This window comes from Euwallacea similis, chromosome 25, assembly GCF_039881205.1.
Source record: "Euwallacea similis isolate ESF13 chromosome 25, ESF131.1, whole genome shotgun sequence".
Lineage (NCBI taxonomy): Eukaryota > Metazoa > Arthropoda > Insecta > Coleoptera > Curculionidae > Euwallacea > Euwallacea similis.
This window is the reverse complement of record NC_089633.1, coordinates 1,192,496-1,218,952: the sequence shown is the minus strand read 5'-3', so window position 1 is coordinate 1,218,952 and position 26,457 is coordinate 1,192,496. Positions and strand designations below refer to the sequence as shown.

At 33.9% G+C, this 26,457-nt stretch overlaps 2 protein-coding genes across 5 annotated transcripts in view; one reads left to right on the top strand and one right to left on the bottom strand.

Moving 5' to 3' along the window:
• Positions 1–26,096, bottom strand: part of LOC136416914 (uncharacterized) — a 28,939-nt gene extending 2,843 nt beyond the window's left edge. The window contains exons 1-6 of one of the 2 annotated variants that reach the window (XM_066402353.1): positions 25,919–26,096; positions 21,796–21,893; positions 21,633–21,738; positions 21,499–21,572; positions 16,479–16,641; positions 16,317–16,422 (exon numbers count right to left, since the gene is read on the bottom strand). In XM_066402353.1, the coding sequence (XP_066258450.1) occupies positions 16,317–16,422; positions 16,479–16,641; positions 21,499–21,572; positions 21,633–21,738; positions 21,796–21,885 (539 nt within the window). In that variant the 5' untranslated portion in view covers positions 21,886–21,893; positions 25,919–26,096. Of the gene's footprint in view, positions 1–15,622; positions 16,423–16,478; positions 16,642–21,498; positions 21,573–21,632; positions 21,739–21,795; positions 21,894–25,918 lie in introns of those variants that run through there. The other variant, XM_066402352.1, reaches the window with a different exon arrangement.
• LOC136416887 (dopaminechrome tautomerase-like) lies at positions 8,349–15,782 on the top strand. Of its 3 annotated transcripts, none has more exons than XM_066402307.1 (9): positions 8,349–8,759; positions 10,385–10,549; positions 10,610–10,796; positions 12,432–12,712; positions 13,124–13,270; positions 13,766–14,045; positions 14,501–14,793; positions 14,846–15,017; positions 15,067–15,782. In XM_066402307.1, exons 2-9 carry the CDS (start codon positions 10,444–10,446, stop codon positions 15,269–15,271), a joined length of 1,671 nt encoding a protein of 556 aa, XP_066258404.1. In that variant the 5' UTR covers positions 8,349–8,759; positions 10,385–10,443; the 3' UTR covers positions 15,272–15,782. The 3 variants fall into 3 exon arrangements, with proteins under 3 accessions (XP_066258404.1, XP_066258401.1, XP_066258402.1); XM_066402304.1 differs by having other exon boundaries at positions 12,429–12,712; XM_066402305.1 differs by lacking the exon at positions 8,349–8,759 and adding an exon at positions 9,544–9,561 and having other exon boundaries at positions 12,429–12,712.
• Positions 26,097–26,457: the final 361 nt, after the last annotated feature.

Here is a 26,457-nt window from a genome sequence, read left to right as displayed (position 1 = left end):
GACGTCCGATTACTAAAAGTACAGTGAATCGAATAAATCGTACATTTAATGAAACTGGAGCCGTTGATAGATATTTGTTAAAAAACAACCGTCCTGGAAATAGAAATGAAGGTGATACAGAAATCGCAATTTTAAATTATTTTACTAATAACCCACATGCTACATTAAGAATAGCAAGTTTAGATTTAAATGTACCGAGGGAAAAGATTCGTCGATGCCTGAAAAAGAATAAAATTAAGCCATTTAAACCAAAATTTCTGCATACTTTGGAGGAAGGAGACAAGAACAGAAGATTGGAATTTTGTTTGTGGGCGCAAGGGGAGTATCAAGATAACAACAATTTTCTAAAATGTATTCTATTTAGTGACGAAGCTACATTTACTACTAACGGGATAGTTTCTTCACAGAATTTTAGTAATCGGACGTCGATTAGGATATCTTGTGTTAAATATTCTAGTCACTTCCCTTACACTTCTGTCATTGTCACCAGAAAGACGCACTATTTCAATTTTTTCCCTTAAAGTTAATTGATTATTCATATCTGAACTTTTTCTTCAATCAAAAACAGTTAAATTTTCTTCTAAACCACCAAGAACTGGTTTATTTATTTACAAAAAGACAATTGCATTGTATTTAATGACAAGGATAAAACAAGTGACTTAACTATGTTTATTGGATCCGTACTCAGCCAACTTGACCAAAAATTATTACATCCAGATGGTTCAATAAATTTAAAATTGGATTGCTCTACAACTTTTTTATGGATAAACATTTTTTAACGAAATTTGAAATACAGCCATTTTGAATAATTCTAAAGTTATTACTGAAGCTAAATTTAAAATAAAAAATTCCCTAATGTCTTTTCTTAAAATTTCGTCATAAGAAAGGGGCAAAGTAGACCTTAGATTTTAAGCGAGCGTAACAAGAACTTGTCACAAAATAGAGTTTTTGATGCCCTACAACATATAAAAAAATGATCAAAATCGAACCACAAATAAAAATTTTACAGGGGTGTCCCGCTCTTAAGTGGGTCACACTGTATGTCTATATACATATATATATATATACATATATATATATATATATATATATATTGGCGAATTCTGGTAATTCACAATAAAAACTAAAAAATTTGTCTTAACTATTTTGTTCTATTTCCAAAAATAAAGATTTTAAGGTCGAGGAAAAATATGGGGAATAACCTTGTACATAAAGTCGCCGCAAGGTCAGTTTTCTTTAGTACAAAAAAATAAGGTTCGATTGTGTAGGAGTTAAATTCCGGGTTTAAGTAAATAAGTAAAAAAAAAAATTATTTATTAACTTGAATTATAAAACCAGATTAATCTATTGCTACTACTAAGATTAGAAAGCAAAGAATAATTAATTGCCTGGGAAGATCTGCTCCTACTTTTATATATTATCAAATGCAACTCTAGCAGAATCTAATGTTACCACCTGGAGCGGGGAATTAGTATTGTATGCGTCTAATTTAAATGGAACAATATATTAATCATATAAGGGTTTTAACAATATAATTTAGGTACAATTACTCACAAAATTGGCCGTGCATGCCTAAAAGTTAATAAATTTGTTACAAATAAGTATTTCTAAATTTTTTTATTGTTTTAACGAACAAGTATCTACAATAAATAGGTATGGAATGGAATATGCTGCAAAAGAGATCACAAAGTAGTTTCAGTTCAAAAATAATAAGTAACAAACAATAATCAACCATATATGTAAACACAAAATTAACCATACAAAACACAAATATATACTATACATATATTACTAATTTACTTTAATAAATTTGAAGAAGTTAATACTTTGTAGCACTTCCTTTAGTTTGAATTACAGTCGTCAAGCAACGTAACATAGATTGCACCAATTTTGTTGTTAAATCTGCAGAAATATTTTGCCATACAGTAAAGACAGCCTTTCTGAGTTCTAGATTACTGCAGTTGCTGTTTTGAACCTCGTTTTTTAAAATTCTCCACAGATTCTCAATCAGGTTGAGATCTGGCGATTGAGACGGAGAATTCAATAATTTTGGCACATTTTATATCAACCATTGCTTTACGTTCCCAGCAGTGTGCTTGGGATCGTTGTCCTGTTGGAAATAAAAAAAAACTCTAGGCATGTTCAATTTTTTAGCAAAATAACGCAAATTGGTTTTTAGAATATCAAGGTAAACATTTTTGTCCATTATTCTTTTAATTTCGTGCAGATTCCCTATACCACTACTTCCCATAGCACCCCATAACGTTAAAGATCCTCCTCCATGTTTGACTGTTTTAACAAGATGTTTATTATGAAGCTCGGTGTTTGGTTTTCTCCATACGATTTGTCTCCCACATGATCCGAATAAGTTCATTTTTCTTTCATCAGTGAAAATCACAGTGTTCCAGAACTCAGCAGGTTCGTTAACATATTTTTTGCGAATTCAAGACGCTTCTGTCGATTAATTTTTGATATACCAGGTTTCTTCCGTGTTATTCTACCATTGTAACCGCTTTTCCTAAGAACTCTTCGTACTGTTTCAGTTGACACGGGCTTGTTTACTCTTTGGGACATTTCTTTCGTTAATTTTGGAACACTTTTTCGAATTAATCCTCATTTCACGTAAAATGAATCTTTCATCCTTTTAAGACAATAATTTTTTCCGTCCTCTTCCAGGCTTATTTTGTAATAATCCCTCATAACGACACTTGTTTATAATCCACTGCACTGTGGAATGGGTCTCGCCTATTAATGCAGCAATTTTTCTCATTGTGCTTCCTGTAGAATAAAGTTTTACTACTAATTTACGCGTTGCAAAATCAGTTTACGTTCTTTTATTTGCCATAGTTATAATATCTGCCAAAATTAATGCAGTAGACTCAACTGAACGAGTTATGACTAAACTTATCAGTCGTCGATAAAGTTGAGCCAAAAAACTTGCTTTGATACATTTTTACAGGCTATAAAAATGAATCACACGTTTTGTACGGTTAATTTTGTGTCTACATTTATGGTTGATTATTGTATGTTACTTATTATTTTTGAACTGGAACTACTTTGTGATTTCTTTTGTAGCATATTCCATTCCATACCTATTTATTGTAGATATTTGTTCGTTAAAACAATAAAAAAATTTAGAAAAACTTATGTGTAACAAATTTATTAACTTTTAGGCATGCACGGCCAATTTTGTGAGTAACTGTATATAGGGTGTCCCGTAAACCTTCGACAATACTTCGCTTGATGAAAGGCCCATCCTTGAGAAGTCAGAAAATGAAAAAATAGCATTAATGAAAATATCATAGATGTCGAGATATTTACACTTTTTTCAAAATCGACAAAAACTGACATAACTTGATATTTCGTATTATCACTGTTACAGCACTCCATATAGAAAAGCAAAATTTCCGTATTAGTTTCGTCAATGGTCATAGGTTAAAAGCGCATCAAAAGATTTTACATGTATGCTTCGGATTTTTAAAAAACATCCTTATTTTAACGTAGTCCTTAGAACTCCATTTCTGTTATGTAACTTTTGCTCTCTATTGTAGCAAAGGACGTACAACAGTCTTGAAGCCCTTAGACTCAAAAAGTAGCGCCATTCTTCTAGATTCTGAAATAGTATAATAAGTACGTGTTCCTTAAACAGTAAATATTTGTTAGACCTGTTAGATGAAATAAGTACAATTTTTCCAATACATTACAATACCGTTTATTTACGCTACTAATGAAAATTAAAACTAAATAATACTAATTAATGCCAAAAAAACTTAAAGCAAGTGTTCAAAATGACCCCCATTGACTCTTATGCACGCTCGGCATCTTTGTATAAATGATCTTTTTATTGAGCGATATTGAGTTTCGTGATGTGATGTGCTTTGCAAGTCAATAAATTGCCATTAACCGGTATTGTAATGTATTGGAAAAATTGTACTTGTTTCATTTAACAGGCTCAAGAAATATTTACTTTTTAAGGAACAAGTACTTATTATATCATTTCAGAATCTAGAAGAACGGCGCTACTTTTTGAGTCTATGGGCTTCAAGACAGTTGTACGTCCTTTGCTACAATAGAGAGCAAAAGTTACATAACAGAAATGGAGTTCTAAGGACTACGTTAAAATAAGGATGTTTTTTAAAAATCCGAAGCATACATGTAAAATTTTTTGATGCGCTTTTAACCTATGACCATTGACGAAACTAATACGGAAATTTTGCTTTTCTATATGGAGTGCTGTAACAGTGATAATACGAAATATCAAGTTATGTCAGTTTTTGTCGATTTTGAAAAAAGTGTAAATATCTCGACATCTATGATATTTTCATTAATGCTATTTTTTCATTTTCTGACTTCTCAAGGATGGGCCTTTCATCAAGCGAAGTATTGTCGAAGGTTTACGGGACACCCTGTATATAGTTATATGGCCATTTCCCTACGACCCATGACGCCTTGTGTCATCCTTCATTAACACCTACAATAGATATCGTCTAGCGCTAACACAGCATAAAAACTCTTTATATATAGTGCATCAACAGATGAATAGTTAGTTAGTAAGTTTGCTTTGTTCATCGAACCTAATGTTTAATTCTTGCGACTAAAAATCTTTTTTAAAAACAAGAATTGCATTATTATGGACTAAATTGTACCCACAATGTCTAATTATGACACATTATTGTATCATTGACACAAGTTCGAAGACGGTCAAAAGCCAAAAAAAGAATGATTCGGATTCAACAAGCAAAGCTAATTCACAGTTACAATTCTAAGACGAGTGGTGTCGATCTCAGTGATAAGTGCGTAAATAATTACAGAATCAGAGTGTGTGGAGAAAAAATGGGGGTGGGTACTTTTCACCTACATGTTAGATGTAGCAATGGTAAACGCTTGGAAACTTTCAAGAAAAACTTGCGCTAATTCGAAAAATAAGTGCAGTTTACAAGATATACATGTATAGTAAGACATTTTCTAAACCAAAGCAAATCATCTCGAAAGCGCAAAACCTCTTCATTGTTAGAAACTGTTCAATTTGATAACCTAGGACATTTTCCGGTAAAACTGGAAAAGCAATTGCGATGTGCTATTTGCCATACCAGGGTACGATGGAGTTGCAAAAAGTGTAAGCAGACTTTGTGTATTAAACGTGTCTGTTTTGAATTATACCACATAAAAAAGTCGGTTTAGCACGTTGTACTCAGTTGAGTACACCCCTTTTTTTCTATGCAAATTCAAAAAAATAAACTGTTTTCTGTATAGTCGTATTAGTGTTCTCAAAATAAAGCGTTACTCTTAAAAGTGTCTTAATTTTATAGCTTAGTTTTATTTAGGGGTTAGGGTCAAATGGGGTAAATGTGGACGATTTATGTGATTTCAGAATTAATCACCATTTTATAAGTTTTTAATTCATTTTTATCAAATTTTTAATAAACTACCATAGAAAATGGTCTTTCATCTTTAACTTTTCGGTATAAAATCAATATTAGTTTTTTTCTATAGTTAAAATAGAAGAGTTTTCTTTTAAATTATCATGTTTACATTTACCCTATACCTATCCAGGTAAATATAAACTACTTATATCATAGCATTCACAAAATCTAGAGGAAACAACCGTGGTAAAAGTATATAAAAAGCATTTTAGTAAAAACATATGGCTATCAAAAAGATTAAGCCGATGTTTATTTTTACCCCAATTATTATATTAAAATAATTCAACATCTATAATAAAAAACAATTTTTATTGTAAATTAGAGGAAAATGTAGAAAATATAATTTTTAAAACAGAAAAATTAATTGAACCAATCAAGTTTATTAACAGGAACTTTTTTTTGAAATCATAGAACTCTGTAATACTCTTCTACTTGACGATATGTCATATTATTATTTTTTATATCTACAACAGCATTTTTTATATCTTTAACTGTATAGGAAGGATTTTCTTTTTTTCGTCTATATTTTCGCGGTATATTCAATCTCTGCAAGCAAAGTTAGTAGAATTAAAGGCGGTTCGTAACATTTTTAGCACGTTCACAATTACCCCAAAAATATGTTTACATTTGCCCCTACAAATTAATATACTAAGGTGAATGTGAACAACGTTTTTTTTTTTAATTCTGAGTAATATATGCAAAAAACGGCAAGCACTTAGTTTTTAATATATAACAAACAAGAACTAATGTAAAATAGTACACTTATTTTTCAGAGTCATTTATAAAATATATTGAAACTAACACATTTAACCCAATAGCTGTTGGAAATACAGCTTCTTACAAAAGTCGCTAAAAACAAATAAACATTGTATGTTTACGCTATTTGACGGGTTTACTCAACTATTTTATTATGTAAGAAGATACGATACCCGAAAATTTTAAATTATTTCAATAGGGATGTTGAAATATTTTCTTGTTTACAATCACCCCTGTTTACATTTATCCTACTTAACCCTAAGGGTTAAAATAAATTGATTCCTAACTTTTTCAAATAAATTTATGAGAAACTCTCTAATTTAAATTCAATAACTTTTTGAACACAACAAAAAGTGTTTTATATAAAATATTTAAAACTTCTTGCACTATAAAGAATAATGGCTCTAAAATATTTTTCCAAAATTGCTCCAAATTTGTATGAAAATTATATTGAAATTTTTTCTGCGTCAGAATTTCATTAATAAATCTATAGATTATAATTAAATTTTGATTCTAAATTTCTATTCTAACATTGGGATCTTGAAAAAAATCGCAGAATTTTTGACAATATAAACATGGTCATCCTCTGATATGATTAAATTTTATAAAAATTATATTGAAAAAATTGGGTCTAAGAACTCCTTTACATACAGCTCAAGAATTGTACGAAAATCGAACTCCGATTAAGAAAAATGCGTTAAAACTCACTCAGTAAAAAAATGTACGGAAAATTAAACTAAAGTAAGTAGTAGCTAAAAGCAGGATGTAGGGGAACATAGCAAATACTTCTAACATCACGCGCTTTGTTTTAGTCACTCTTTTCCTTTAAAGCTGTTAAGTTTATTTGGTATAAAATCATATGATAAAATGCTCAAGTGAATAATAAGAAATAAAAATGTGGCCCATTTGAGAGGTCTATTACCAAATTTGACTAAGTTACTGAACGGTGTAAAGACTCCTAAATAGGGCTAAGAAAAGTTCCATATTTTTTCTAAACCAATGATCTAGAAAAAGTAAATATAATATATTTTTTTAAGTTTTTGTCTGCTCTTTCTGAAAAATTAGACAGTAATCCACGGCGGCGAAATCAAAGCAACTGGCATCATCATAACACCTTAATCTTATATATATCTGTATACGGCCATTGTCCTAATGCATCACGTATCCCTGGCGACAAAATGACTCCATAAGAATACTAAAACATGGCTTGTTTGCTATATCAAGTCCTTTTACTGGTATTTTTCATTTCGAAATTATAAAACTTTAAATGTACTATTACTTGTCGCAACCTTGGTAGCTTGTACCACTAATAAGACAGACGAATCAAAACTCTTATTAGAGAATAAATGAAAGGAAGGAAGATCCTTCAATTTTGAATCTTTCCAAAGAAATGAAAACAAAAAAGTTGGACATGACCTCGCGGTTTTTCTAAATTTTTGGCCATATTTCCGACATTCCCTGAGGTTAACAGTTTGCGAAAGTTGTTATTCCTCAAAAAGCGAAGGTTTTAGGTATATACCTGAACGGGCTAAGTGAAACTGGCGTATACTTGTTGACGCAATGATTAAAACATATAATTACGAAGTATTTTACAACTAATCAGTATGTGTCATGTGTTATAACATATAGGATACATTAAAGATCTTTAATTCAACTTTTACTGGTTTGAATAATTAAAGTTATATCCATACAGATCAGGTTTAGGAAAACACTAATTAAAAATGTGTATAATCTGTTTAAAGTATGATATTCATAAGCCCATGCATCAAGGTGTATTAGAAATTATGTAATCACTTCGAAAATCACAAATATTTGGATTATGTGATCCTACCAAGCAGTTTCACTACCACTTTTGGATTAGGTTATTTTGCCTCTCAAGAAATCGTGCACAACACCATAAATAACAATAGTGATTTATGCGATTACTCTTGCCGTCATGTAAGTTGGTTTGGTCTCAGCCTCAAAAATCGATTAAAATTAAACAACAAGTTTCTATCTTCCTTTTTTGCCATTATACACTTAACACAGGCTACCATACCAGAACATATTATCTGGTACATTAAGCGGAAAATTGGAATGTTTTCTCCCACTCGCACACCAGACTCTCTATAAGCATAAATTGCAATTTATTATCAGTAATTACATTACAAGTATTTAAATAATATGTAACCATTCACTTTTTGGCCATTTCACTAGCCATAAGCACTCTTAACTGGCTTTAAAGATAAAAATTGAGGCCTCGTTATCCACACATAATTTTTTTTATTTATATGTTTATAAATTTATAAGACCGCAAAATCTAAAACCGCACACGATTAAAACATAAACAAGAATAATTTTTGGTTGCGTTTTGTCGTTGTTCTTTTTTTGGCATTGTCGTAATAACTGACAATAATTAACGAGAGATTATTTGTTGTGCGTTTAGTTTCGATTCGGTCCTCAGACGGAGATTTGCGGACAATTCTATTTGGTTTTGGTACAGCGGTGATTGTTGGTTTTGTGCATCCGGTGACAAATGTTTAGGTTTTAAAATCTGAGGGATATTGTGCGAGTGAAGCTCGGGAGTACCAACAAAATCATGTAAGTAGCGAATTGTGTAGGAAAACCTTTGAGTTCGTCTTAGTTTAAAATGCGCTCACAGCACATTAAGATTTACTAAAATTTTTACCCTTTTAACTTTTTTTTAATTTCAAAATTTAGAAAACAATTGAGTAAAATGTTCTGTCCCTTCATCGGCATCTTAAAAATGTTCATTTTCACTCTATTAATGATCAAGTTGACTATCAAAGCTTTTATTCTAAAAGAACCTCAGTAAATGTAGAGTTGTTTACATAAAATCATTCATATACTTTTCAGTTACAATATTCCATTTATATACATTACTCAACGAATATTTTCTAATACTTCAGTGCTTACTCGTACTAGTGCACTAATTATTGCATTAGAAATTAATTGCAACTGCTCGGATTACGGAAATTTAAATCGCGTAAAACCTTCCTGTGGTTCTTATGGCCATTCTCGTAACTTCACTCAATAAAGTCTGATTGGTTTATTTTCAACCAACATCAAACATAGCAAAAGGCAAAATGGCATAATACAACTTTAATACTGAGCTTCTTCAATGGACTGTGAATTATTTTTAATTTTCTCGTCGCGTCTAGACGTGATTTGATGAAATTTTAGTTTAGGTATGAACTTATTAATTTCTCTATATTTTGTAATTTGAAAACATACCAATGCAAAATTTTGCGTCACAAATAATAACATTGAAAAGCGACCGGTAAAACAATTTTTTCGCGTATCGTTTAAATCGATTCAAAACAACAATGAAGTGGCAAAAAGAGGCGGTTAAATGCGTATAAGGCTAGAAAAGTAAGAGCAAGTAAGTACAATTTTGCAATGTCACACTTAATGTTTTTGTTCTTGTTTACAACCCAAGATGTAATCAACCGTAAATTTGTTTATTCTGTTATTTTATTCGATTTTTCGTTTAACAGTTAATCTGGACAATTATTGCCATCAAGCACATCATAACATAAATAAATTAAAAATTGACTAAATGGATTTTAGTCAAATCAAAAAAAGGTAAATTAACATTTAATTTTTCATAATACGCAAGTGCTTTATTAAAGCTTTCGCAAGAAGAATTTTATGAAATGATACATATGAACGTGGTCACGCACTAGGAAACATAATGGATTTCCTATTTCCCCTAATAGTACTATATGTTAATTTAAATATATAATTTTTTAAGTTTTACAGAGTTAATTCACACCTTACTTCACTATTACTAGCCTTAAATAATGATGTGGTTGATTGAGTAACTCTGCTTTAATTTATTCAGCCTCTAGTTCAATAGCCAGTGATCTAAAGCAGTGCAAGTCTTTTTGCGCGAAAAATTGGGCATTTTTGTGGTTTTGATTAAAAATGTTTGCCAATAATATTATCATTACCTTCAAAGGAAAATTTCTGCATATAACCGCTTCTTAGGCACAGTTTTATCTCATGCAAAACCATAACTGAAGTCTCATTAATCCCTGGCACAAAACTTTCAATTAAGACATGGTTTAAAACCTAAGAAAATAGGAGACACGGTATAATTCCACGCATTGTTATCGCTTTTCTCTTGAATTTTTGATTATTTCAATGGAAAAACCGCATTGTTTATGCATTGATTCATCATGGCGTCGTATTTATTATTACAGGATTTGCATTTGGAATCTGAGCTAAACTGAGATAATGTAGAAAGTATGTCCTGGACAAGATGGCGTTGGATAATTGGTTCCATCAAGAGTGGCACCCTCCAGCCGTCCAGAACACCTTTTTTGAACCCTCCAAAAAATACATCAACGACCATGATTACCACGTTCGTAAGTTTTTTTCAATTATTATAAACAATTAATCACTCACCCATAATGTTTTCATCACAGGTAAAAAATTTTCAAACACCACTAACAATTATCTTCCAATATTCTTGGCATTTCAATTTTTGAAACCTCAAGAAGAGGACCATCAAAAGAACGAGGGTACACAAATAGAAGGAACTCATACGTTAGATAACCATGAAGCTGCAAGGAGAGTTCCCTTGGAAGTTTCTGAGGAAGATAGAGGATATAGGTATATGTTCGTAAAAGGTGAACCAAAGAAAAAAAGAGAAAGTTTAAACAAAGTTGAGGTGACATAATTTAGAAACTGAAGGGGCATTATTGGAATTGAAAGGAAAATACAGGTTAAGCACAGAGTGGGCTCAACTGGACACTTTTAAAAGGAAAGTCCTATATCTACTCAACATAGAAGAACGCTGATATTCAAAGTTCCTTGAAAATGTTTGAATCAAAAATAAAATTTTCACCAGGAAAAGATTTGCAAACACTTTAAAAAAATCCAAATTTTGTAAAAAAAACACTGTAGGTCTGAAACAGTAATACATATGAAATGTAGTTTTCAGTTATTATAAAGTTTTAAATTCAGACACCAACAGTTTTTCTGTCTCAACTAGAAATAGAACTTTCCATTTAAAGTATCCAATTTGGCCCACCCTGTACAGTTGGAAAAACTTCTAAATTCAGGTTTTATGTTTAAATATTTGGGGTTATTATTTATAGTAGGTCTTTCAATTAAATTTTAGCATTTTTTTGGTACTTACTACTTAATTATTCGGGCTGAAAATCTTACATGCCTCTAACAGGAATAATACGCTTCAGAGCGGCCTAAAAACGCCAATGTTGAAATCTTCACCATGACTTTCAAAATTTTAAGTTACGGTTACTTAGACGATTTTCTGGTAAATTGAAACTCGGCATTTCGAAATTTCATAGTTAAAAGCAAGAAAACCGTCTCAAAACAGCAATTTTTACATTTTTAATCAGGAAAGCACAGGAGCTTTTCAAATAATGTTAAAAAACAAATGACAACGACATCTGTCAACTAGCATTTGATGTTTGAGATGACTGCGATTGATAACACAAGGGGTCGCTCCGCGTGATGTCATTAAACGTAGTGCGAAATTTAATAAAATTGTTTTGAGGTATTGTTTAATTTTATTAGTTTTTACATTTTTCATTGCGACTAATCAGTGAGAAGTCATATCAAAAAATAAAACGAATTAAATCTGACATTTACTGAGTATTCTTTTTTACTCTTTATCTAAGCAATATTTATTGGCACTAGAGGACCTTCAGAGCAATTTTTAAAGGCAAGTATGATAGGGTTGGAAAAGTTATTAAACGCGTTAAACGTTCTAATATTTGGTAGGTTTATTTAAAAATGAATTTCGCCTTTTTGAGGTGCCTAATGCATATTTATTATTCAGTAATTGAGGTTCAAATTCCTACTTACACATAGCAATACACTTCGAGGGTCCCAGGACCGGCAATTTTGAAACGTTTATCCGAGTCCGCCCAGCTCTAAATAATAACTACTTTGACGATTTTCCCCTTAATTGAGGATTTTCGAATTTCTCATTTAAAGTGCAGTAAAACTCAATCTTAAACTACAAATGTTTAAATTTTAAATTCACAAATGCACAAATTCTGGAATATTTTTCAAATGGCGTTAAAAAAGGAATCTCAAATGTCCCTGTCATTAAGTAACTTCCCTTCTGTAGTGACGTCATTACACGTAGTCCATGATTTTGATTATCATTTACATATTATTAAAATTTTCGAGATTATTATATTTTCCTCATGAAAAATGAACTCGCACCCACACCAAAAACTAAAATACAATCTCAATAATAATTATTCGCAGCAGGAGACCTGCAGAGGAATTTTTCCCAAAATTCTACTCCTCCTATACGGCATCGGACAACCCATACATTCATTCATTAGGCTTTCCAGACCCTTTCGCAAACCCTAACATAGTCAAGAATGAAGCTTATAAGGAAGCACATAATTCGGAACCCCTAGAAATTTCTGGGCCCTTTAAAACTTTGTACAGATGGAAAACTTTGGACTTTGCCTACCCCTCACTAGAACTCAAAAGTAAGGCCATTGCCAATGAGGATTTTGTCGCTGAGAACAATTTACCACTAGGTGAGATTTCGTTGAATAGGTCTGTGAAATAGTTTTGTATTAGACTAATTAGATTTGATTCGGTTTACGGTGCGAACCGAATTTATAAGCAATCGATTGAAATTGGATTTATTCAACATCCAATTACGTCTGTATACAAAAATTCTCTTGGGTAATAGATAGGTATCCATGTTAATTTACGTTAAAATTATATTTTGGTATAATTTTTAAAAATCACTTTCCACAATATCTCACAAAGTGACCCAAATGCACATGTCTTTTCTAAAAGTTTTGATATTTTTCTTCATTTGCGATTTGATTAACAATTTTCTGGTTTCACATTCTGGTGTTTACATTTTCTAGGTATTTTAGCTCATATTTATTCATTCAAGCACGCTGTTGCAAGAATTTGATAGAATTTTCTTTCTTAAGGCATTGAAGTGTACAAGCACCGAGTTTTTCTGTCGATGCCCAAGTGGAAGAAGGGGGTTCCGGTGACGTTAGCGCAGATTCCCAGGGTACCAAACGAGGAATCTCCCGAACTAATACCTTACCCCAATTGGGAGTGGCATTCAGAAAGTAAGTTGTTTCATATCAAGTTTATTAGGTACTAAACATGCGTACCTATATTGCTGCACGGCAAGTTGCATTAACAAAATGTTAATGTTATGTAAACTTTCACTATAGCTATAACCTACCTATGGCAAGTGATTTATTGGAAAAGTTCAAAAGCTTTGCGTAATTTTATAAAAATTAGTAATCAGCAAAAAGGTAAATGGCTTGCTATTAACGGGTGAAATGATCAATATATCGTTAGTGCATTACTCATGTATCAACCCGAGTATGAAATCTTTTAATTAAATGAATTATTAACATTCTATATAGTTCATATTCAGGTTCAGTTCAAAATGTACTTGAATGTCCATTAGATGAAGGAGAAAGCGAAAGCACGTTTTCTTAATAAAAAATTAATTAAGTGATTTTGTACCGTTCACTAAAACCTGTGAACCAACTCTAAATTTAAAAACTACAAGTTTTGATTTGCAAAATATTTATTATTGTAAAATCTTTCAGAAACCTGCGAGCTCATAACTTCAGTATTTCGTATGCAAGTAGACACTTGCGGCCGCCTTTGGGTCCTCGATTCGGGGAAAATCATGATAACAACTGAAGAAGCCACTCAACACTGCCCTCCGAAGCTCCTTATTTTCGATTTAGAGACAGACGAATTACTTACGAGTTACATTTTCGATAAGAAATTCACTCTACAGGACGGTCTCTACTCTAACATTATTGTAGATATTAGAGACAACGACTGTGAGGATGCTTATGCGTATATGTCGGACGTGTGGAGGTGCGTTAAGAAATATTACTGCTTTTTCTCGATTTTTTAAAGTAATTTTTGGGTCTTTAAACGGAAAAAAGTGCGAAATTTTAGATAAACATGGTGGCTTTTGTTCTGTTTTAGAACGTTAACACATTTTAGCAGTATGGTTAAACGCAACACTACAATTCAACCAAAAATGTTGATCACCATTTTGTTCATAAATTAAACTAATTCTATTAACACATTAGACATATGTATGTAGAACAGTAACGTTGATCAGTGTCTTTTGTAGAGATTTTGTCAAGCCACTCTCCATTATCCAAAATTATAGCACAGATTTCGATAAAACGTTTATCGGCAAAAAATAACCCAAAGCTGGTTTTAGTACTGTCCTTCAACAAGGACAAACTATTAACAATTAATTATTTACCGTCATTAATCAGTACTTAAGTACGGAGAATAACCATTTAAAACCCATTTAGATTTGGAATAGTGGTCTATAGACTCTTCGATGGCAATGCTTGGCGCATAAGCAACCACCTTTTCTACCCTGACCCTCTGGCCGCCCACTACCGCTTACACCATTTGAGGTTCTACTGGATGGATGGTATTTTCGGCATGGCACTTAGCCCGTCTAGTGAAAGCCATGAAGATCGTCTCCTCTATTTTCATTCCATGTCCGGATACCACGAATTTTACGTCAAAACCTCATATCTCCGCAAGGAGAGTGTCGAAAAAGCCGAACATGCCTTTAAAATTTTAGGACAAAGTAGAGGTTTATTACTGTTGTGAATACCAATGAATACATTTTAAGGAGTTCTATTTAGGGGACCAAGGCCATGTATCTTCATCTGTGATGGACGACAATGGGATAATGTTCTACAATCTAGTCGCCCTGGACTCTATAGGCTGCTGGGACTCCCGGAAGCCTTATGTAAGGGCTAATTTGGGGCTAGTCGCTAAGGACAAGCGAACCTTGGTGTTTCCCAATGACATTCGGTGAGATTAAACGACTTCAAAGTCTGATTCTAACCAATATACCTATTAGGCTGGACCAAGATAAAAGGCAAAGTATGTGGATCATCACCAACAGGCTGCCATATTACCTTATAGAAGGCTTGGACATCTCCAAGTTCAATTTCAGAGTCATGTCTGCCTACACTGACGATGCCATTAAGGGCACTGTGTGTGATCCTAATGTACGAAGCAAAGGTACTTTTGTGGAACCTAACGATGGAATTGGTTGTCGTTAGTACTTTTAAGATTACATATAGACCAATTATTACAATCAATTAACGCCTTGCAATAATAAAGTGTATTTAAAACAAACTCAGCCCCATGAAAAAACAAATTTTTTAGCTAATCTCGGAATCGTTCCCAGAAGCCTTTTTTCAACATAAATACTTGACACCGATAGTTATTTGAAGTGTTCTTTCTAAGCATAAACTGAAAAAAACGTTTTAGAGTTGAAGCTGAATTTGCTTTTCACCCTATTTATGTCTTAGCCACCTCATGATCAGTCTCATTTAGGGTACCATATTTGGACACCATTACATGACGAATTACATGTAAACGGCAAAATCAAGAAATAATTGTTGCAGGAATTAGTAAAATAAATCATTTAATAATGACACGAAACAATGATTTTTTAAGGTAAAATTATATGGCAATTATTAGGTAATAAAAATTGGAAACTGAGGGAGAGAGCACAAAACTGTATGTAAGTAGTTACCCACATACAAAAGATATTCACATACAAACAGTTATTATTTTAAATTCTTAGACTAAAACTAATGCATAGAACATAAAGAATTTAAAGCAGAGTACATTATGCACTCATTTTCAGCCTTAAGTAACCTGATCATTAACATATTTTCCCACAAAATGATGCCTTACCCTCCTATTAGAATTAAAGAGGGATAAACACAATATTTCTTACAATAACTAATAATTATTAATAAATATTAATGGCAACGAGAAATGGTTTTTACGTACAAGTATTAAAGGTTAAGGATCAGAAAATTTTAATTCATACACAAAAATAGTGCCAAAAATAAACCTAAGAATTACTCATTTTATTACCATATGAAATACTTGCACGTTATATGCAATGAACTCTCTTAGGAAATTTAGAAATCAAGAATAGAATTTTTATTATCACCTACATCCTAAAGGATTCTCTTTTAGTAATGATTTTTTCCTAACACATTTCTTTTTCCTATACATAGAAACAATGAGATTCATATTATTCAATGCAACAATTACGCATTATCAAAGTCTGTGACCTCCCTCAAAAATTAATACCTCCTCCTGAAGGGATCTTTGGTGTAAGTGCCCCTCTTAGCCTCCTTCCACACCTGGTAAAAGAAGCTGAACGCTACCAGCCACATGTACGTGTAAATTCCTATAACAACGGCAAATGATTAAAGAGCTATTTAAGAAGTTTATTTTGTGGTTTACCAAAAGCAATTAATCCTAAAACCAGCCATAAAGTGCCGTTAAAGTTTCCATTAGGCGTGCCTTCGGAGTAAAAGTTGATGGCGGTCACTATGACCGAGACAAGAAGACCAATGATTAGCATGCCTCCGAGAACTACCCATGGCATCATCAGGTAGAAGTTGCGCTAAAGTTCATATTAATGAGTTATATGGGAAATTTAATAAAATAATGAAGGTAAAACTGTGAGAACACCATCGTTGAATGGGGTAATTAGTAACAGTGGGGTAATAAGTAACACGTCTATAATATTTGCTTGGAGGTTTTTATTTTTGACCTTGTAGCTGTCCGATCTTTGTAAATCGGATAGTTTTCGAAGTCACGGCAATACTGGGTATCAAAGGTGATACCCAGTATAGTGATGTAGTAGTGATATTTGTCATATTTTTTGTTTTATTGTTTATTTGCTGCCCGCCAAAAGTAAGGGTAATTTTTTCGTGACAAATATTGTCTAGAAAACTTCATTTCTACAGGTAAGTAGAAACATTACTAATTACACTATAACCTCCATACGTTGTTTTTTACTTCCCCAAGAGTCGAACAAAACCGACTTGAAAAAGATTGCACAATTTTTACGGCGAAAAGAGCATCAAACGTGAAAAACGTCCCTTTTTTTAAAAACGTTGGGGTAATAAGTAACACATATAGTTGCGCACATAAGTATTTGGAAATGTTATTTTTATTTTATTTTTATTAAAAATGATCTTATTTTCCATTTATCAGAAAAGAACATACTGTTAATAACAAAAACAGTTATTTATTAATACATATAACATATTTCTGAACAGTATGATACTTACAAAAACAATAACATTAAATATTTAATTAAACAACTATAAAACTAATGACACAAAAGTATTTGGAAAATTTTTCTTAAAATTAATCAGGAAAAGCAAAATCTGTATTAAAATTGCTAATATTTAGTCCAATAACCCTTAGTTTTGATAACGGCTTCTAACAGTTTTGGCATCGAATCCATAAGTTTTTAAAATTGTTGAACGTCAGTTTTACTCCATTCTTCACGAATAGCCGCAATACAGTCTGTTTTGTTGTAGATCTTGAGTTTGCTTATCCAATTTTTTAAACTTTGCCAAAGATGCTCAATTGGGTTGAAATGCGGTGACTGAGGAGGTGTACGCAGGCATTTTGGAATGTTGTACAATAACCACTTTTGGATTATTCTAGCCGAATGTTTAGGGTCATTATCCTGCTGGAGTAAATAATTTCCCTGAAGACCTAATTTTTGAGCACTACTAATCAAATGTTGTTTTAAAATATTAACGTACATCATTTTATTCATAATTCCGTTTATAATTTGCAAATTGCCCACACCATTGGCAACCATACACCCCCATAACATCATTAAACCTCGTCCATGTTTAACCGTTGGAAGCAGATTTTCCTGGTCCTGGGTTTCCCTGGTGGAGGTTCCTGGTCTTCGCCACACATACTGCCGTCCGTCGGAACCAAATAAATTTATTTTCGTCTCATCGGGCCAAATGACGCGTATCCAAAATTCTATTGGCTTGTTACGATGTTCCATTGCAAAAGACAGTCTTTTGCAACGATTAACTTTACTAATGAAAGGCTTTTTCCTAGCTCCTCTCCTCGCATAGTTTCTCTTTTTTAAAATACGTTTGATTGTCTCGGTACTAAGTGACTTTCCAGAAATCTGTTCAATATCGGCAACAAGATTTTTGGCACTTTTTTGAGGATTTTTTTTAGTTTCTTGCACAACTTTTCTCTCCTCCCGATTCGTGAGTTTTTTTTGGACGTTCTTCTCTGGGCTTGTATCTGATCGAATTATCAGTTTTAAACTTCTTTATTATATACCCAACTGGAGAAATCGATTTTCCCGTTGTTTCGTTTATTTGTTGGTAAGATTTACCATCTAGATGTAGTTTAACCATAAGCTCGCGTTCTGGTAAACTAATCTCTTTAGTTTTCATTTTTAACTAGTTAGTTATGCTATTATAACAACTTTTAAATGTTAACTAGTAAAAATTTATTAATTGATAACACTTCCGATTTGGTTTATTCATGATATAAATTTAAATTTTAGGTGCAACTAAAGAATTTTGACTTATGAATATGATTTCCAAATATTTTTGTTTATCGTTCATTTACGCACTCCTCCTTTGATCAACTTACTCACTGCATGTTATAATTCGGATTTTTATTAAACATTTAAAATAACGTCAATACTGGGATTTTAATGTTTTTAATAATTGCCACTCAATTTGTAACCTTTTCAACCAATTATACTAAATTTAAAATAAAACACCGCCATTTCTAAATACTTATGTGTGCAACTGTATATGTGAGGGTTATGGCTACGACAAAGTGATATCATTTCGATTGCAATGTATGTTTTGACGTGCAAAACAACATTTATTATTTTTTTCAGACGACAAGAACTTACAAACGGGTCGTCGGCAGAGGAGGAACAGCGACAGTCGATTTGGAGGGACTAACGCAACGCTAACACTAAAGGCAAATTTCATCAGTGGATTTCGCAAATGCGGCATACATCCACTGAATTTGACAGAGATTTTGAGCCGTCCGCCGAAAGCGCATGAAAATCCGCAACAGAACTGTTGAGTCGAGCTAGTACTTCTTCACTTAGCAGGCACACATTCCGAATTACCAAGGTCTTTGCTGTGATCGAGTGTCCATTGTACCTGAAAGAGATGTTGCAGATACCACAAGCAATGATTTCCTTCCCATCGGCGCCAAGGAATTTGCCCTTTAACTTGTCCAGTGATGGCTTCCCGATTTTTTTCCATGTCAGAATACTGATGGTACTCATGTCAGCTCCGGTATCGGCCTGCATCCGTATGGTGGTGCCATTGAGGGCGATGTCAAAAAATTTGCGAGAGGTTGGCGTCATTCTGACATCATTAATGAGGACGTGTCGGACGGTCATGTCCTTCCTTTTTGTTGGACTGGTCATGTCCTTCCTCTTTGACATGTAGGCTTTGGCGATATGTTCGGGGCATTAACAGTTGTGGCAAATGCTGTTGCGGAATGAACACTTGGTGCGGATATGACCAGATGATCCGCAACTTCTGTACGCAGAGTTCGGCTTGAACTCGTGACTTCTTACTTTGTGTCGCTTGTTCTTGTGAATGGCATTAATTTGCGTATCCGCTGTGGCACTTCCCACCTGTATGTTGGTGACCTCGTAGTGGGCACGACAAAGTTGGCGGACGGTGGCCAGATCCGACATCTCGCTTTCCCTGAGGATAATTGCCCGATACGGATGGTAGTGCGGATCGCTCATCTGGAGTGCGGCCAATAAGAGTTTATACTTATCCAAGTTTAGTTTATCGAATTCAAATAAATCATCCTCTACGTCGACTTCATCCAGAACAGTATCGATGTCCTGGTTGATAGCTTTAGCGGTGAGCGTGTCGTATCAGCGCTTGAACAAGATCCAGTTGTCTGAGAATTGAGTCTTCAAACACTCGACCAAGTCGTCGTATTGGAGTTCAGTGGGCTCCTTTGGATATACGCGTCCTCAAAGTTGACGGTATTCTTGTTCCCCCAGTGCTCGTAGCAGTAGTTCCACACGTTGATTCGGCGGTAAAACTTCCTTAGCTTCCTTCAGCGTAATCTTGTGGCGTTGATACCATTGCGCGAATGTAGAGCCAGCAGAAAGATCGAACGTGAAGATGCTCAGACTTTTCGCCAAAACGTCCAGAGTAGGGCGATCCTGAGTTGTTGAAGTTTGCTCGGCATGGATTTCCTGGAGCAGGTTAGCCATGGCTTGCAGCAATTGTTCCATGGTTCGATGACTGCGCCAATATGTTGGGCTTGGGGAGCTAATTTATGTAATACCCAATACAAATAACGACTAACAACTAAAGAACACTTCGCTGCACTGTAACGTTCTCACTTGAAACACGATACTATATCTAACTCTTAATCCGATTCTATCTCAGAATGAATCTGTGCTACTTCCCAGAGACCTTTTATATTTCTTGGCCGTGTTGTCTAGAAGGGCCTGACCCTTCTCGACGTCGCCGGACAATGCGGGAAGATCCATGTACTGTCTAGGCGGTGGTAGAGAGAGAGAGAGCGCTAGAGTGGCGCGAGTGCAGTGAACGAGAGAGCGCGAGACTCACACCCAGTGACGGTCCAAACAAGAACGAACCACATATAGAAGAGGTACTGGACGATAGTTTTATCGCCTTCATGCAATCGCTGCAACCAACCGAGCAGCCTACACATCAACGAAAAAAAACAGAAAGTCGCAGAGGGCAAAAGCGTTTTCGCCGAAGATTTATTGAATCCAGAAGCGATTGCTAGAACCGCAACCATTACCTTCTGGCATTCAACAGAACCAACCTAAGAAACGCGGATGACCGGAAAAACAGCCAGAATCAGCTCCGCAGATTTCCAGAAAGTCAACTAGAGCTCGAACATCGACGACGACAAGTTTGGGGCCGCTTGGTTGGACACTGATTCATCATAGAGCAAATATTGTACTCTCTATGTCATTCTTAAAACAATAAAATAAGTTTTTTTGTACAAAAAACTATGTATGTTACTTATTACCCCATTTTTCATTCTCGCCAAAAATATTAATTTTTCCTGAAAAAATCTAGGAAAATAAGCGAACATACATATAAACACCGCATGTATGTAAAGTTCAGACCCACATCATATGAAATCCACTTTAAACCGTGTATCTCTACCTATTAAAATATCGAAATAAATGAATTAAAAACATTTTTTGTTACTAATTACCCCATTTGATTGTAATAGATTTTCCAAAATTCCTACATTTCTCGTTTGTTAAAGCAACCAGATATACACTAAATCATGCGAAGTATCGCCGTGCGCCATCTATGTCTGAAACTTCTAAGCGTGTAATTTTTCAAATCTCATCTGCTCACTGGGATTCAAAATCATTCTGATGTCATAGTTTTTTTTTAAGTTGCGTTTATAGTAAATAAATACATAAATATAAAGTTTTTACCTTTATGGTTCCCACTATTAGAAGTATTGAAAGTATAATAGTAACGCACAGGTTGACGATGAGTATTATTTGAACTGAAACAGAATATTAGGATATCATTTTTGTCTCAAATAAACCCACTTTATGGCACTCACTGGCTAGCTCAGGCAAAAAGGAATCCAAGACGATCATCCTGATTTGAATGTTGACGATTCCCAGCATGTTCAAGACAATTATTATGATTGTGAATACTGCCAAAATCTAAAGAAAATTTAGTTTTAAATATAATTCAACTTGAAAAGTAGAACAATTTCTCACAATGGCTCCAGCTCCTGCCACCAAGGTTCCAGTTCTCAAAGATCCACAGCAGCAACATCTTTTGAGCAGGCAGGTCTCACAGCTCCCCATAATTTAGTCTAAATATAAAGCGTAAGTGTAGAAATTAAGAAAAGAATCTCTCAGCATTTTCCTTAAGCATTTGGTACTCATTGCATTATCTTAAACGGAGGATTAAGAAATGGTTAATTCGCATAAGCTAATTGAATTACAACCGTTTTGCCCTTGACTCGACCAGATCGTGATTTGCAGTACTACCAGTGATGCCGGTACTCTTTGATGAAGCAGAAACAACTATTGCGTTTTATCTTTCAAGAGTTGTAAAAACAAAAACAGAAAACAGATGTTCCAATTAAGAGTCAGGAAGTCATCAGATTTGTGGGTGTAAATCGCTATGTTATGATGGTTCGCCATCTTGACAAGATAAGACTTCAGATTAAATATAAGATAGTTACAAGTTAATACGTATTGCTTTTACTGATCTACGTGAGGAAGGTATTTCTGAATCAATACTATGTCTACATTTACTTTTTTAATTGAGAATCCATTATGCAACCAATCACGGCATAAATCTAGGCACAAAATGAGTCCAGAGGCCATGCTCTAAATGAGTACAACGAAAAACAAGGAGGGGCACCTTAAGGCAATTTCCTGCGATCCCATCAAACGCTATTTTCAGCTCCGATCGCTATGTGGGTCAAGTTCGTATCTGGCGTTATTTATAAAGGGCAATCTGCGACTTTTCCTAATAAACGACCACTGTTTGCCCATTAACTATAATAAGCATCCTTCTTGCAATTTTTCTCTGAAAGCAACGGTCAAGATCGTAAATACAACCACTTTTTCTTGGTCTGATTGAAATCCTGGTCCGGTGCATTCGACTAATATGGATTCATGGACAAGTTACCACATTTAACTCACATAGGAGTATGGGTCGATTACAACTGCATAATATCTCCTTTTTGATACTTGCAGCAGAAAGCCCTCAATGCCACTAGTTTCTTTTTGATTCAATGGTCTTTTAATTGAAACACAACTAAATTTTAACTGCTGTGACTCCTACTATACAGGGTGCTCCCTAAATACGGTCCGCAACTTCAGAACACAATTTTTGTATTTAAAGAAAGTGTTCCTATAAATATGTGGCCGGAAGCTCTTAGATTCCAAGATACAGGGTGTTGAAAATTGAAAAAATATATATTATTATTTGAAATAAATTTGGATCCGTCAATGTTAGTTTCTCAAAATTTTGCTGTAATTGTACGTTGGTAGAGTTGCATTTTTAGTACAATTTTTATCTGCCGCCAGTGACGTAGTTAGACATGAGTCAGTCGAAGTTTTTGCTACAAAATGTAGAACACCAATGGATTTTTTAATATTTATATTATTTTTGGACTCTCCTAACATTTTATAACAAAAAAGGTCTCTTGATTTTTTCGCCTAATCCTTACCTATTCTTAAAAAAAGGGCCGACAACTACAAACAATAATCATAGAAATAAATAGTTTCAACACAAAATCAAAGCATGTCATTTTTCTAAAAATTGGTTAGTATTAGGCAAAAAAAATCAAGAGATTTTTTTAATTGAAAAGTGTTAGGAAAGTCGGAAAATAAAAAAAATAAAAAAATCCATTGGCGTTCTACATTTTATTACGAAAACGTTGACTAACTCACACCTAACTACGCCATTGGCGGCAGATAAACATTGACTTTATGCTAAAAATGCAGCTCTTTGCTAACGTAGAGTAACTACAAAATTTTAAATCACATAGGATTGACTGTTCAAAATTTATTTCAACTAATAATATTTATTTTACTTCGACACCCTGCATCTCGAAGTTTAAGTGTTTCTAGCCATATGTTTATAGGAATTTTTTCCTTTAAATACCATAAGAAATTGTGTCCTGAAGTCGTGAACCATACTTAGGAAATACTGTGTATAACTAATTCTAAACCAAGCATATATTAAATCTAGTGGGTTCTTATTTAGAGGTCCAATACCGAACCAAGCCAGTTTTTGAATGACGTAATTTACACCATTATGTGACGTTATCCTTTCAGTCATCTTTAGTATAACCTTGACTCCTACACCAATTGGTGCTGGTTCACATGGTAAATATTCAGTGAGTTCAAAAAGGCCATTCGGGACTCGAAATGCCATACCAAAAAAGGATTTAAAGCGAATATAGGAATGGAATGTTCGTAGTTTTCTATGTAAATTTTTCTAATTCCGTAAATGTCAGAGTTGAAGAATTATGCGATAATTTGTGATTTGATTATTCATTTTTTTAAGTTAAAATTGAAATCTGCGTAGTTCAAATCAGAGAAATGTTTCAGCTTCATTATTTTTTAGATACTCCTTTGAGACTTTATGTCTCAACTAAATTCAGTTATCAATATTTTGAAGTATCTATTAGTTTTCAAGCTCAAAACCAAGATACACAGTAGCGTACCAAGAAGCAAAAAAAATCAACTAAATGCAAGAAGTAAATTGTAGCGTTAACGATTTTCTTGACAAAATGGCGACGCTTAGTTATTAGGTGATCATAATTACCCTAATCAAATATTGCAGTGCTAACTTAAAATATGAATATTTCACTTAATTCACAAAAAATATTAATACTTGTTTGCAACCAAGCATTCTCCTCGAGTTTTCTTCATACTTCCCCTGGTATAATGTTGCATGAAATAGAGCCTCATCGCTCCAATATCACACCAGTTAACCGATCGGAAAAAGCACTTTCTGACCTCAAAACCTTCACCCAATTCTATTTTTTTAAATAAAAACTGACGGTTTTATCACTTTGATGTGATTTATGCGCCAAACACGAGCTGCTTCTGATCTGTTTCTGCTGTTTGTTTTGAATACAAAATTGGCCCGATTCTAAATTTTTAAAGGTTAACAAAATATGTTAGATCATCATTCCTTAAAATACATATAGTATCGGACTGTTGTTTCCCTCGATAATATCGTTTACCCGTCAAAACAGCAATAATTGAAACCAGAATGCACTATAGATGATTTCCTATTATGGTTCCTATATTATACTTTCCAATTTCAAGTAAGCACAGCTTAAAGTTACAAGAATAGTACCTTATTCCGTATGTGACAGTATACTTTCTCTATTCCAACATCCATCTTTTTAAATCCGTATTATCATTAAGCACCAGATTGTTAATAATGCATTTTGTCGGAATGGAAATCGTGGGTGTTATTTTATTAGTAGAAGAGACAGATCTCCGTTCAACATCTTAATAACATTTTCTTAGAAAGTTTTACGTGTTTGGCCTAAGGCTGCACATTTATTGTTCTTTTCCCTGTTCTGCGATACTTCAGGTCTCAAGTAACATTCCCCTATTTGGTGAAAAAATAGACAATTTTGCTTTTAACTACGGATGTAGATATATCATGGCAAGTCTTTGCATGTGGGCAGAAATAACACAATAACAAATATCGGTTCGCGTTTATTTTAGCTACACCTTGAGCAGTCATTTTTCTTTGCAATTTGCCATTTTACGTGTAATAAACTAACTGATGAATCATCATTTGTTATAACATTTGTTTCGGTTAAATTGCAGGGCTTGGCGTCCGAAATTAATCGAGATCAAGCGCAATTAATTTGATAGAGCATTCTTTACACAGTAGAACCAATTTCGAAAGAATAAAATAATTATTGAAGTTTTTGTGTAAACAAAGTTTGTGGCAGTGGTAGCGTCCCTATATGCATTGCATATCGGGGATGAGAGTGATACTATGTAACCAGACACTTTTCCTTATCATCTATTTCCACTAAAAACCTCTGCTCTGCAAATTCCCCCTGAAAATTTTGCTGTTGAAGAGAGCACAGTTATAATAATTGTGTCGTGTACAGTTCCATATTCTAAGATTTCATGTTTTCCTTGACGGTTTACTAATTGCGAAATTAATGTTCTTTCGTGTGATCGAATGTTACATTAACTACCTATTTTGTCGCAATCTCTACATACACAACTTTATAAACAATATTTAACTTATTGCAAAACTATACCTTCCCCGTCGGAATACATACAATAATAAAACTAGTTATATCACCATCTAAAAATACCCAGTTTCGCAAAAACCTACCTTTACTATACCACACACTTTACTGCAGCTTCCAGTCTCCGAGCTTAACTTTAAAATAAACACAACTGGAAGTGAAAAACGCACAATTTTCACGCTGACCACCACAGATTTTCCGAGGAAATTCCGCGCAATTCGCAACGGTCGTACGCGAAAATCGCAAATGAACCAATCGGTGAATTCTTTCGAATTTCGGCGCCATCGTCACCTTCGCCTACAATCGGCAGTTTCCGTGTCGCCCATCGTGGTTGACCATCGCGAATGACCATGACGTCACGCGTATATGGTAAAGCGACCGTGGTCGGTTGTACAGGGTCGACCGTGTCTTGGGGAATCGGTAGGGGAGGCGATGGTGATGTTAGACGGTGAATTTCTTTCATTTGGGCTGAGGTGTTTGGGAGGCTAAAAGTCTAGTTTTTCTTGCGGAATACCCTGTATATTATTTAATTTTCTGCATTTGCTATTCGATTAGGTTAATTTGCCTATACAAGCCCCTATGCCCATTTGTCTTAATTTTCTTCTCTTAGCATGTTTTCAATATG